This window comes from Aythya ferina, assembly GCF_964211825.1.
Source record: "Aythya ferina genome assembly, chromosome: 10".
Classification (NCBI taxonomy): domain Eukaryota; kingdom Metazoa; phylum Chordata; class Aves; order Anseriformes; family Anatidae; genus Aythya; species Aythya ferina.
Window position 1 is genome coordinate 15,100,222 of NC_140306.1, and position 11,465 is coordinate 15,111,686.

The following is an 11,465-nucleotide window of genomic DNA, read 5'->3' on the forward strand; positions in this document are numbered from 1 at the left end:
CATGGGCTTCCCTTTCTCTGCGAGACCAGGAAAGGGGAGGCACCGCCAGAAACAGGCTGTTCCCAGTGCTGGCAGCCTTGGGGACACCAGAGCATTCCAGACACCAGCTGGGGCTCTCTTCCGAGCAGCTGCGAACGAGGCTGTCCCTTTTCAGAGCCGCTTTCCACCCAGCGGCACAACAGAGGCAGAACCTCTTCCTCCAGCTTTCCTGCTTCTTTCGCGCTGTTTGGCTGCCTGTTCTTTGTCTCCTTGTCCTGGCCAGCCTGCTGTCCGGCGCCCTGTGGGCTGGACACACAGCTCTCTGTCTCCTCAGGCGTTTCCTTAGAGCATCAACAAGTCCTGAGCCCTGCGGGTTGGATGGCTGAGAGAGGGAGTTAGGAACACACAAGAAGTCACTAACTTCTTAGTACATTCCTTTCTAACTTGGAGAAAAGGGGGAACTGAGAGAGGAAGTTAGGGGAATCTTATCAAGCAGAGAGGGAGTGATAGCATGAAACTAGGATGCTCAAGTTAATTAAAGCAAGAAGCCTTGGGCCCCTTTCCCAAGGGCAGTCTCCTCAGAAGAGTGTGAGCCTGTCTTAAGAAACTGGTCCTGCGGGTGGACAAGGGTCAAGGAGCAACTGAGTCTGCGCAGAGACAAGAGGTCAGCTAGCGGTGATGAGGAAGAGTCATCAATCTTCATCCCACGACCACCAGACTACACTGTGAAAGTGCAGATGGGAGGAGTTGATGGAAATGGAACTAATTTTAATACCAAGCGGGGACAGGTTACGAATACGTATAGGCGTGGTGTGAAACTTCATGCATAGGTAACTCTTTACTGCATAGAACCATGGCAAGTTGCCGCGTCAGGTGCGCACGACTTTGGTGGGACTCCCCCCCGTGCTGCCCAGCGCTGAATAAACGTACCTACTGTACAACTTCCTGATGGTGGAGACCGTTTTCCGCAAGTCATGGGTACGTTCAGCCCTGCGGCGAGGCCTGCCACACAGGGAAATTCCTCAGCAGCAGCCCCCAGACTAGGTGCTGGATCCCCAGTCACACAACAAGGGGTTGGCTGCAGGATCTCCTTCCCGCAGAGCTCCAGGGGCCTGAGCAGCGCTACGGGCAAGTCCCAGCGGGTGTTTTGGGGGCAGGTTCTGGCATGGCTGGGCAGCGTGATGTGGAAACCCCTGTGTGCCGTTCTTCTTCTGCCCCAGAGGCCCTGCTCCCCGTTCCGGAGACGCTCCCTAATAAAATAGTGGACCTAAGAATAAAATTGTGGACCTAAAACTAGGAAGTTGGTCCTTGAAAATGGCAGCCAGGTCCGTAAGACTGTGGATGTAAGCAAGAAAAAGCCACTAAAAAGGAGGAATTATCCTTTCAAACAAGGCTTTAGAGTCCAAGGCAGAGGCTTTCTGCCCTAATATGTGATGCTGGGGCCTAAAAATGATGGACAGTGCAGCCCTCACTCCTCTGTCTGGATCCAAGAGTGATGCTTTGCTCCCTCCAGATGGGAATTTGAAAGCAGAGGTGTTCCTCTCAAATAAGGCTTCACCATCTAAAAGGGCCGCTTTGCACATTCCAGTGAAAGTGTTGACCCTAAAATTAGGCATTGTGCCCTAAAAATGGCAGCCTGGTCCATAAGAGTGTGGCTGGAAGCAAGGAAAATCTAGCTTTGGATCCAGAAGCAGGAGTCAGGGCCCTGACCAAAAGCACTCGGTCACTTAAAAGGAGCAGCCTGGCCCTTAAACGGAAAGTTAAGGCAATCAGAAGAAGAGTCTGGATGCCATGTAGAGGTTCATGACCTAGAAAATAGGGATTTGGGGTGTAATAAACAAGCATGGGGCCGTAATAATGAGGTTTTGGACTGTTAAAATTTCATGAGGGGAGGAGGCAAGAGGCAGGGAGGAGGAGAGGGTGTGTCTTGTATCTCCAAGTCAGGCTTTGGAGCCAAAACCTGGGCCTTTGGACTCTGCAGCTCAGGGTCTGGATCCTGAACTGCTGCTTTGTTTCCTCCAGATAGGTGTTTGGACCCGCAAAGGAGGCTTTGGACCCTAAAATTCAGGCCTCAGCTCCTAGCATGAGGATTCGGGAATATGGAATGAGGGGTTTTCCTCTCAAATAAGGCCTCGGCATCTAAAAGGGCCGCTTTGCACCTTACGATCAAAGTGTGGACCCTAGAAATTGGGCGTGTTGCCCTAAAACAGGCAGCCTGGTCCGTAAGAGTGTGGCTGGAAGCAAGAAAAATCTGACATTGGATCCAGAAGCTAGGTTAAGGGGCTATAGGGGGAGGCCTCGCCATCTAAGAAGGCCGCGTTGCATCTTATCATAGAATTGTGGATCCTAAAAACAGGGAATTGTTCCTTGGAAGTGGCAGCCTGGTCTCTAAGATTGATGTGTAAGCAAGAAAAGGCCAGAAAAAAAGTAGAGGTTACCCTTTCAATCCAGGCTTTTGAGCCCAAGGAAGAGGCTTTTGAGCCCAAGGAAGAGGCTTTTGCCCTAACATGTGAGGCCGGGGCCTAAAAATGTCAGACAGCACAGCCTGCCCTCCTCTGTCTAGATCCAAGAGCGATGCTTTGCTCCCTCCAGATGGGTGTTTGGACCCAAAAAGGAGGCTTTGGGCCCAAAACCTCAGGCCTTGGCCCTTCGAATGAACATTTTGAAACTAAAAATGAAAGAGGGTTCCTGTCAGCTAAGGTACTGCGCCCTATAAAGGCAGCTTTGCAGCCTAAAATGAAACTGTGAGACACCAAAGTAAGGCATTGTGCCCTAAAAATGATGGCCTGGGCTTGAAAACTGAGGAGGTAAGCCATCAAAAGTCACCTTTGGATCAGCATGGAGTTGCAGGGCCCTGAAAAGCAAGATTTGTTCACTAGAACGTAGAGCCTGGGGCTCAATTCTGAGGGGTTAGGAGATCAAAAGACGACTTTGGATCCCAAGTGGAGGTGCTGGACCCTGACAATAAGGCTGTGGCAGGCAAACAAGGAAACACGGGGGCCTAATAATGAAGCTTCGGATCCTAAATGAGGGGTGGACCTCAAAGTAGAGAGGCTTTGGGCTTTAAAACTCGGGTTTGGGACCATCCAGCTCAGAGGCTTTGAGGGACCAAAGAAGCCTTTTAGGATCCACCACCTTTTTTCTTTTTCTTTTTCTTTCTTTTCTTCCTTTTCTTTTTTTCTTTTACTCTTTTCTATTAATTAATTAATTAGTTAATTAATTTTTATTTTTTCAGACCCAAGGCCTCTGGTTCTGTGCTCAGAGCCTCTTCTTTGGGACACAAAGCACTGGTTTTGGTTTCCCCCTACTGGTTTGAAACTGCTGTCGGCCGCTGTGCTTCAGAAGAGCTGGCCTCTGGAGGGAAGGCACTTGGAGACTCTCTCCCCAGTGCTACAGCGCCTGGCTGTCCTGGTGCAGCCTGGCAGCATCCCAAAAGGACGCTCAGTGCTGGCCAGAGTCAGAGGGGGCAGATCCTTCCTCCGGGCAAATGGTGAAGTGGAGAAAGGCAGCACTCCAGCACGCCCCTGCTGTCCCAACAGGGTGCTGGTTTTCCTCAGGTGGGCAGCCGAGTTCCAGCGCGGCCGCTCTCTCCCTGCCCCTGCTGCAAGAGGCAGGGGGAGAAAATACGACAGACACATGGAGCTCGAGGGTTGAGATACAAAAAGTTTAATTAAAGGGAAAAGGGAGAGGGAGGAAAAAAATGAAGGGCAGGGCAGGGCAGGGCAGGGAGGGGCGGGGCAGGGCAGGGCAGGAAAGGGAAGGGAAGGGAAGGGAAGGGAAGGGAAGGGAAGGGAAGGGAAGGGAAGGGAAGGGAAGGGAAGGGAAGGGAAGGGAAGGGAAGGGAAGGGAAGGGAAGGGAAGGGAAGGGAAGGGAAGGGAAGGGAAGGGAAGGGAAGGGAAGGGAAGGGAAGGGAAGGGAAGGGAAGGGAAGGGAAGGGAAGGGAAGGGAAGGGAAGGGAAGGGAAGAAAATGGGGGAGACCGCGCGAAAGGCCAGAGAGAGGGCAAAGAGCGAGGCCCCCAGGCGTGGGGCGTGTGCGCAGAGCTGCGCTCCAGGGAGGGCTGCACGGTGCCCCCGGGGCTGGGGAGGCACAGCCTGCGTGTAGCTGAGGATGCTGCTGGCCAGCTCCGATGGCAACGAGGAGGAGGAGGCCACTTTCCGCGCTCAGGGCGGGTGGCCCAGTGGAGCTGCGGCTGTGCCATCCCTGGCAGTGTCCCAGGCCGAAGCGGGGGTCTTGGAGCAGGCTCGCTGCTGGAGAGGCGCCGGCTGAAGCCCTGTTGTTCATGGGCTTCGGGAGCTGCTTCGGGCGTGCCCCCGGCACGCAGAAGGCCGGAGAAGTGGAGGGAACGTGCCCGGGGAGCGGGGCTGCGCCGCAGGCAGGAGGAGATGCCGGGAGCTTTCCAGCACGCTCAGCTGCCTGCCGGGGAAGAGCGTCGCCTCCTCCACGCCTTCTGCAGCCTGGAGCACAGCTGCCGAAAGCTGAAGCGCGAGCGTGGCCATGGTGCTTGCAGGATCAGCCCCGTCTGAATCGCCAGCGACGAGACCGACTTGCAGGGGTCGTTTGCCAAGCCTCGCAGGGCTGAGAGAACAGAGAAGGAGAGGCGAGGTGACGGCCCTGCACCCGCAGAGCGCCCGGCCCCCCGCCGACGTTGCCCCCAGCTCTCCGCACAGCCAGGAAGGAGCAGGGGCCAGGCTCCTGCCATCCCCCTCCCTGGCTCACCTTGGCAGATGTCCTGGCGCTGATCCAGCAGGTGCCTCCCCACGAGCCCTGGGGACACACGGCCTGTCAGCGCCCCCGGCTGCTCCCCGGGGCGCAGCACGAAGGCACAGGGACGGGGGACCCCAGGCTCGCGGCTCACCAGTGAACCTCACAGCCTCCCGCCGCAGGGGCTCCTGCGGGCTCTGCAGGTAGGGCAGGCTCTGGGTCAGGTACTCCTCTGCTGCGCTGCTCCTCCTGGCCAGCTGCAGAGGGAAGGGCGCGGGCTCAGCGCAGGGCGGCCCCGGCCCCGGCCCCGGCCCCGGCCCCGGCCCCGGGTGCAGAACTGTGCGTACCAGGCACTCGCCGATCTCCCAGCTCTGCAGCGTCTCGGCCAGGTGCGCCAGCTGCCTCCAGCGCAGGACGCGCGCGACACCAAGGAGGGCTTCCCGGGAGGCCTGCAGAACAGCTGAGATGGCAGCAGAGCCTGGGCAGAAGACCCTGCTCCCCCCTCCGCAGGGAGGGGGCCTCAGTGGAGACTAACGCTGCCAGCAGCTGCAGCACCCCTGGTGCTCGGGGGCCCCCAGGGCAGGGCAGGGCAGGGCAGTCAGCATCTCCCTCCCCCGAAAATGCCCACCTCGGCCACGCTCTCGTCCTGGTCGTGCAGGTGGAAGGACAGCGGGAGCAGGCTCCTGTGTGCCACCTGCTGCAGCTTCTCTTCGCTGCCCTCCACCAAGCCCAGCGTGTCGAGGAAGAGGCGAATAGAGAGAAGCCGCACCGTGCTTGACTCCTGGGGAGGGCGAGAGGGGGACATCGGTCCCGCTGGGGGCAAAGGCCCCGAGCCCCCAGAAGCGCTCCAAAACGAGCCTGCCCAAGGGCTCGCAGCGCCCCGGGCTGGGCAGCGGGCAGGGAGAGCCCACAGCGGGCTGTCCCAGGGATGCAGCCATGGGGACGCAGCCTTACGTCGCCAAAGAGGGCTGGGAGCTTGCCGGCCAGCTCCAGAGCCGTGAGGCTGAGCGTCCTCCCCTCCAGGAGCCGCAGCATGGTGCTGAGCACGGGCAGAGCGACAGCGCGGGTGTCGCTGTCTGCACCCTGCAGCTGCTCCGTGATGCTCGGCAGCAGGACGAGCGCTCGCCTCGCCTGTGTGAACAAAACACCTTCCTTTGGGGAAAGCAATGACTGCCCCCTGGGCGACAACACTCTCCCAGCCCGCCCAGCGCCCCTTCCCCTCCCCGCTGCCTGGCGAGGTGCCGAGCCACAAGAGCCCGGGGCCAGCCCAGCCCGAGCCGCGGCACTCGTGGCGTTGCCGGCTGCCCCCGCTCACCGTGGCCGGCCTCTCGGTGAGCCCCAGGATCGCCCTGAGCACCAGGCTCTGCATGCCCAGGCACGGGCTCCGCAGGTAGCTGGCAAAGAGGCTCACGACGCAGTCCAGCTCGTCGCCGAGCTCTGTGCACTCCAGCAGCTGAAAAGGACGTGGGGCGCAGTGCCGGCTCAGCAGCAGGAATGCCAGGGCAGGAATGCCAGGGCACGGCCAAGCCTGGCCCCGAGGCCCACGTGGGCTCGCTGCTCCCGCTGCCCCTGCTCACCTCGCTGAGGATGACCATGGCCACCGTCTCCCAGGAGGAGGCCTCCATGCGGAGCAGCTCGACCAGCTGGTGGATGATGGTGGCGCGCAGGCTCCTGGGCAACTCCTTCATTTCCCTGGCAGGGAGAACGGCAAGCAGGCGCCGTCAGCCCCGAGCCGGGCGGGCCCAGCTCTCCTGGCTTTGCACCGCTCTCTTTTGGCACCGCCCCAGCGGCCACGGGCACCCGTGCTGTGGCAGCACTTCCTCCGAGAAGCCCCTGTCACCTCCAGGGCTGGGATGGTGCCGACGAGGGGCTCTCACCTGGCCACCACCTGCACGCCCCAGAGGTGGCTCTCGGTGCTGAGAAGCGCGGCCCAGCCGCCCTGCGCCTCTATGGCCAGCACCTGGCTCCCCAGGCCCACGCTGCGGAGCAGCGCTTTCAGGGCCTGCACCGTGGACCTGCAGGCAGAGAAGGGCCCGGGTCACGCCGGGAGCCCCAGCCCTGGGCTCCTCTGAGCAGCAGGGGCCGGGGCTGTGGCACCTGACGGGAGTGAGCAGGTCCTGCGGGTGCTTCTTCCAGAAGACCTGCACCTCCTGCAGCGTCAGCTCCGTGGTGAAGGACACTTGGAAGAGGAGGGCCAGGAAGAGCTGGGGGAAAATGGCATTGGCCTCCCCCCGGCTGGTAGGCAGCAGGAGGATCTCGTGGAGGGGCCTTGCTGCCTGCAGGAAGCACCCGGAGGCGGAGGCGTGGGCAGGGAGGGACAGAGGAGGACGGAGCCCCCCAGGCTGGTGCCCCAGGGTGCGGAGAAGGCTGGCAGGGGCCAGGGGAGGGGAGCGGGGCCCCTGCCCCTGCCCCTGCCCCTGCCCCTGCCCCTGCCCCTGCCCCTGCCCCTGTCCTGGCCCCTGCCCCTGCCCCTGCCCCTGCCCCTGCCCCTGCCCCTGCCCCTGCCCCTGCCCCTGCCCCTGCCCCTGTCCTGGCCCCTGCCCCTGCCCCTGCCCCTGCCCCTGCCCCTGCCCCTGCCCCTGTCCTGGCCCCTGCCCCTGCCCCTGCCCCTGCCCCGGCCCCGGCCCCGGCCCCGGCCCCTGCCCGACGCAGACGCAGACGGGCAAGCGAGGAACTCACGGCCAGGGCCAGGACGCGCGGGTGGTCCTCGGTGGAGGTGGATGTCTTGCAGCCAGACTGGTTCATGAGGATGCGGAGCAGCTCCCGCAGCACCCTCTCTGTGCCTGGGGGCTCAGACACCGTCGCCCTCCACATGGTGACGGCGACGCTGCGGGACCCCCGGGCTGTCAGCAGGGCCGCCCCCGGCCCCCGGCCCGGCTGACGGCTTTGGGGGTGTGCGAGAGGAGCCCTGCTGGGCCCCGTACCTGGTGCAGGTCGGCGAGCACTGCAGCAGGCTGGCAACCGTCTCCCTGGGGCGCTTGCTGGCCAGCAGCAGCAGGGCCCTGTCCAGGCTCTGAAGGGCCAGCGCGGCTCTGACGGACGGCAGGCTTCTGTAGATGGCCCACACGATGTGGAGCACCTGCCGGGGGGACACGGCTGAGACCGGGCCGGCACCAGGGCAGGAGCTCTGGAGGCTGGAGCCGTGGCCGTGGCCGGGGGTGCTGGCGGGCACCCACCTGTCCCGAATGGAAGTCGGTCTCTGCCACCAGCACGTCCACCATGTGGGCAGCCAGCTCGGTGCTGTGGGGACTCGGGGCTCTCATGCTCTCGACGGCGGCGAGGAAGACGCCCAGGCGCTCCGAGGGCTGCAGGTACTTCATGAAGATCTGTGGGAGGAAGGGCAGCACGTCAGCCACCCCGAGGGCTGCGACGGCCCCGCTCAGCCCTGCTGCTCCCAGCGCCCCAGGAGAGCTGGGAGCAGGGGCTGGGCGACGGCTGGGGTGCGGCCGCGTGCGGGCCCCGTGGGGACCGGGCTTTGTCGGGGACGGCGCCGGTCCTCTTGCTGATGTCGCAGGGCCGGGCTCTCCTCCGGGGCTCGGGGCTCGGGGCTCGGGGCTGGCGCTTCTCACCATGAGCATCCTGTTGCTGTTGCTGTCTTCGGAGAGCCGCAAGGACAGCCGAGCTCGCCAGCTCTGCCAGCCCTGCGGCTGCTCGGCATCCTGGTCCCACAGCCTTGTGCCTGGAGAAAAGCGGACACAGGGTCTGTCGGCGGGGGGGCTGGGGACCTGGCAGTGGCAGCCGGGGGCTCGGGCACAAGCCTCCCTGGCAGGAAGGGGGCATGCCAGAGCAGAGCCGGGGGCAGCGCGGCCAGGGAGGGCCCGGGCTCTCGCGCTCAGGGCAGGGGGAACGGCTCGTCAGCCCGCGGCAAGGCAGCCGGGCTCGCTCGCTCGCTCGGGTCTCTCCTGCTGAGGAGAGGGGCCCAGGCGGCCTGGTGCTGGCCTGGCTGTGCCGGCGTGCCCGTGTGTGGAGGGACCCGGCCCGACGCGGCTCCTCTCACTTCTTTGCTGCGTGATGAAGAGGCAGAGGTGGCGCACAGCCTCCGCTGCCTCGTGGCTTTTTCCCTCGTTCTCGCAGGTGCAGCACAGGAGGAGGTACCCCACCAGCCTCCCCAGCATGGCGAAGCGGTGCTTCTCGGGGTGATGATGCCTCGGCACTGTGGCTCCTGCTTTGCAGGAGCTGACCTGGGGAGAGAGGCAGCGCGGGACCACGGCTGAGCGGGGCGGCAGGGCCCCAGCCCCAGCCCCGGCTCTGCGCAAGCCTGGAGGTGGGGAGAGCCGCGGCCGTGGAGCGAGGCCGGGGGCGCCGGGGCTGCCTGCAGCAGGGGCTCCCTACCTGGGGCAAGGAGCAGCTGGTGAGGAAGGCGGCCAGCCTAGCGATCCGCGCCATGGCCCTCTCCTCCACGGCCTCCGGCTGCTGCTGGGTGAAGGGCAGCAGGAGCTGGGGGGAGAAAAGCTGCTGGTGTGCCCGCAGCACGGGGCACTGCTCCTTCCCGTTGTCCCCCCGCTGCGCTGGCCAGGCGGGTGGCCGTGTCCCCGTCCTGCTGAAGCCCAGCCTTTGCCCAGCCCCACCTTCAAGATGTTCTGCAGCTCCAGGAGGCCGCGGGCGCCGGTGCTGCTCACCAGCGCCTGCAGCAGCCTGTCCAGGGCTTCCACGGTCTGCAAAGAGGAGGACAGGGCTCGGGGCGCCCGAACGCGGAGCAGTGGCAGCCCCAGAGCCCGGCCCGTGCATACGCTGGAGTAGAGAGACGTGTCCGTGTCCGTGTCCGTCCCGTCCTCGTGGCCAGGGAGGTGGAAGACCCTGCAGAAGCAGGCGTGCAGGAGGCCGTCGGTCATGTCCTGCGGCAGCAGCCGTGCTGTGCTGCAAGGGGAGGGGGGCAGAGGTGAGGAACGCCCCCTGTGCGGCACCCTGTGCCCCACTCGGGGCCCCTGGCCGGGAGTGGCGGCCAAGCCCGCGCTGGCCCAGGTACCTCATGGCGGCGATGGCGAGCATGGCTTTCTGCCGCACCTCCGTGTCCAGGCGGTCGCTGGGCTCCTCCTGCAGCAGCGCCTGCAGGGCACAGCGCGACGGATGGCACAGGGCAGCGTCCCCTGGCCAGCGAGCGGCTCCAGGGGCTGGCCTACAGCCTCCAGGATGGCTGCCCCGTCCCAGACGGCTCCCGGGGCTCCCCGCTGGCCCCTGCAGCGGGAAGGGCCGTGCCCAGCACCCGGCCAGAGGGCAGGGCGTCCCCTCACCTCGATGCTCTGCGCCACCTCCAGCTGGCAGAAATACAGCGCGTCCCACGTGCGGGGGTCCGCGACGGCGGCTTGGCAGGCGTCGCAGACGGAGGCCAGAAACCTCAGCTTCTGCGCCTCTCGCTGAGCCGCGCAGGGGAGAGACGAGCGAGCGGGTCAGGGGAGCCCAGCAGGGGCTGCCCGCAGGAGGCCAGCAGCCGCGGCACAAAAGCGAGCGAGCGAGCGAGCGAGCGGTACCTTGGGTCTGCGGCTGCAGCAAGCGCGGAGGAAGCTCAGGGCGTCCTCTTGCTCCTGATGCGCCACGGCCGAGGCAGAAGGGCCCACGCCGGAGCCAGAGGGCGCCTGCAGTGGCTGCACCTCGGTCTCCTCATAGGGCTGCGGCTGGGGCCTGGAGGCCGGGGAGGCCCCAGCCTCCTCCAGCCAGGCCGCTCGCGGGGAGCAGGGGGGTCTCCCCGACATCCTGCCGGGAGCGCTCAGGAGGGAATGTGGCTCCTGCTCCTGTCGCGGGGGAGGGAGGGAGGGAGGGATGCCACAAAGTGCCAGCGCTGCCACCGGCCCCAGGCCCCCTCCTCTTGCCCGCGGGTGGCCCCAGAGCCCCGCGGGGGTCCTGTCCCCAGGGGCCTGCAGACGCCAGCCCCTGTCCTGGAGGGAGGTCCCCCTGCCCGGGGCTGCCCCCAGCCCCACTGCCTACCCAGGCCCCTTGGGGCCGGCCCCGCTGCGCAGCCCTGGCAGCGCTGCCCCACCTGCTCCTCAGCCCTGGCTCCTGCGCTGGCTTTCTGGGGCAAGGTGCCCGCGCTTTGTGCCTTTGCTTCGCACCTGGAGCACCTGGGAGCACTCCAAGCCGTCGCTGCTGCACGGAACCAGGTCCGTTGTGTCCGTTGGGACGGGACCCGCCCCAGAGCCCCCGCCCCAGAGGCCCTGCTCCCGGTTCCGGAGACGCTGCCTGGGCCCTGCAGTGGGCAGACGAAATGAGAATAACATCGGGGACCCTAAACACGGGGAACTGTTCCTTGGAAGTGGCCGCCTGGTCCACGACATTGACGTGGAAGCAAGAAAAAGCCACTAACAAGGAGGGGTTATCCTTTCAAACAAGGCTTTGGAGCCCCACGAAGAGGCTTTCTGCCCTAAGATGTGATGCTGGGGCTTAAAAATGTTGGGCAGCGCGGCCCTCACTCCTCTGTCTGGATCCAAGAGTGATGCTTTGCTCCCTCCAGATGGGGGCTTGGACACGAAAAGGATGCTTTGGGCCCAAAACCTCAGGCTCTGGCTCTTAGAATCATTATTTTGAAACTAAAAATGAAAGGAGTTTCCTGTCAGATAAGGTATTGCACCCTAAAAAGGCAGCTTTGCTGCTTAAAATGAAACTTTTTGAAACTGGCCCCTGGAGTGGGCTTACACAGCAAGTAGCTTTCATTTTGTGCTTGTAGTTCTCACTGTGCTGTTCTCCCATGGCCACAAATTCCATCGCTCTTCACCGACCCCAGTCTCTTTTGCCCATGGCAGTGTGCGTCCCGCCATCTGCCCGTCCTTCTCTCAGCCACGAGCATTTCA

General features: G+C 63.7%; 2 protein-coding genes across 3 annotated transcripts; both read right to left on the reverse strand.

The window, feature by feature from the left end:
- Positions 1-3,885: 3,885 nt before the first annotated feature.
- Positions 3,886-8,853, reverse strand: LOC311442055 (uncharacterized protein). 2 transcript variants are annotated; one of them, XM_084530822.1, is made up of 14 exons: positions 8,681-8,853; positions 8,253-8,362; positions 7,860-8,009; positions 7,608-7,762; positions 7,363-7,510; positions 6,561-6,887; positions 6,261-6,375; positions 5,999-6,136; positions 5,638-5,814; positions 5,312-5,464; positions 5,031-5,132; positions 4,838-4,940; positions 4,699-4,746; positions 3,886-4,557 (listed from the first exon to the last, which is right to left on the reverse strand). In XM_084530822.1, exons 1-14 carry the CDS (start codon positions 8,796-8,798, stop codon positions 4,260-4,262), a joined length of 2,142 nt encoding a protein of 713 aa, XP_084386948.1. In that variant the 5' UTR covers positions 8,799-8,853; the 3' UTR covers positions 3,886-4,259. The 2 variants fall into 2 exon arrangements, with proteins under 2 accessions (XP_084386948.1, XP_084386947.1); XM_084530821.1 differs by having other exon boundaries at positions 6,561-6,959.
- Positions 8,854-9,052: 199 nt separating this feature from the next.
- LOC311442080 (uncharacterized protein) lies at positions 9,053-10,373 on the reverse strand (the record flags this gene model as incomplete). The annotated part of the gene is made up of 6 exons (XM_084530846.1): positions 9,053-9,120; positions 9,236-9,338; positions 9,414-9,540; positions 9,650-9,729; positions 9,915-10,037; positions 10,152-10,373. 6 exons carry the CDS (start codon positions 10,371-10,373, stop codon positions 9,053-9,055), a joined length of 723 nt encoding a protein of 240 aa, XP_084386972.1.
- Between the last annotated feature and the right edge of the window lie 1,092 nt (positions 10,374-11,465).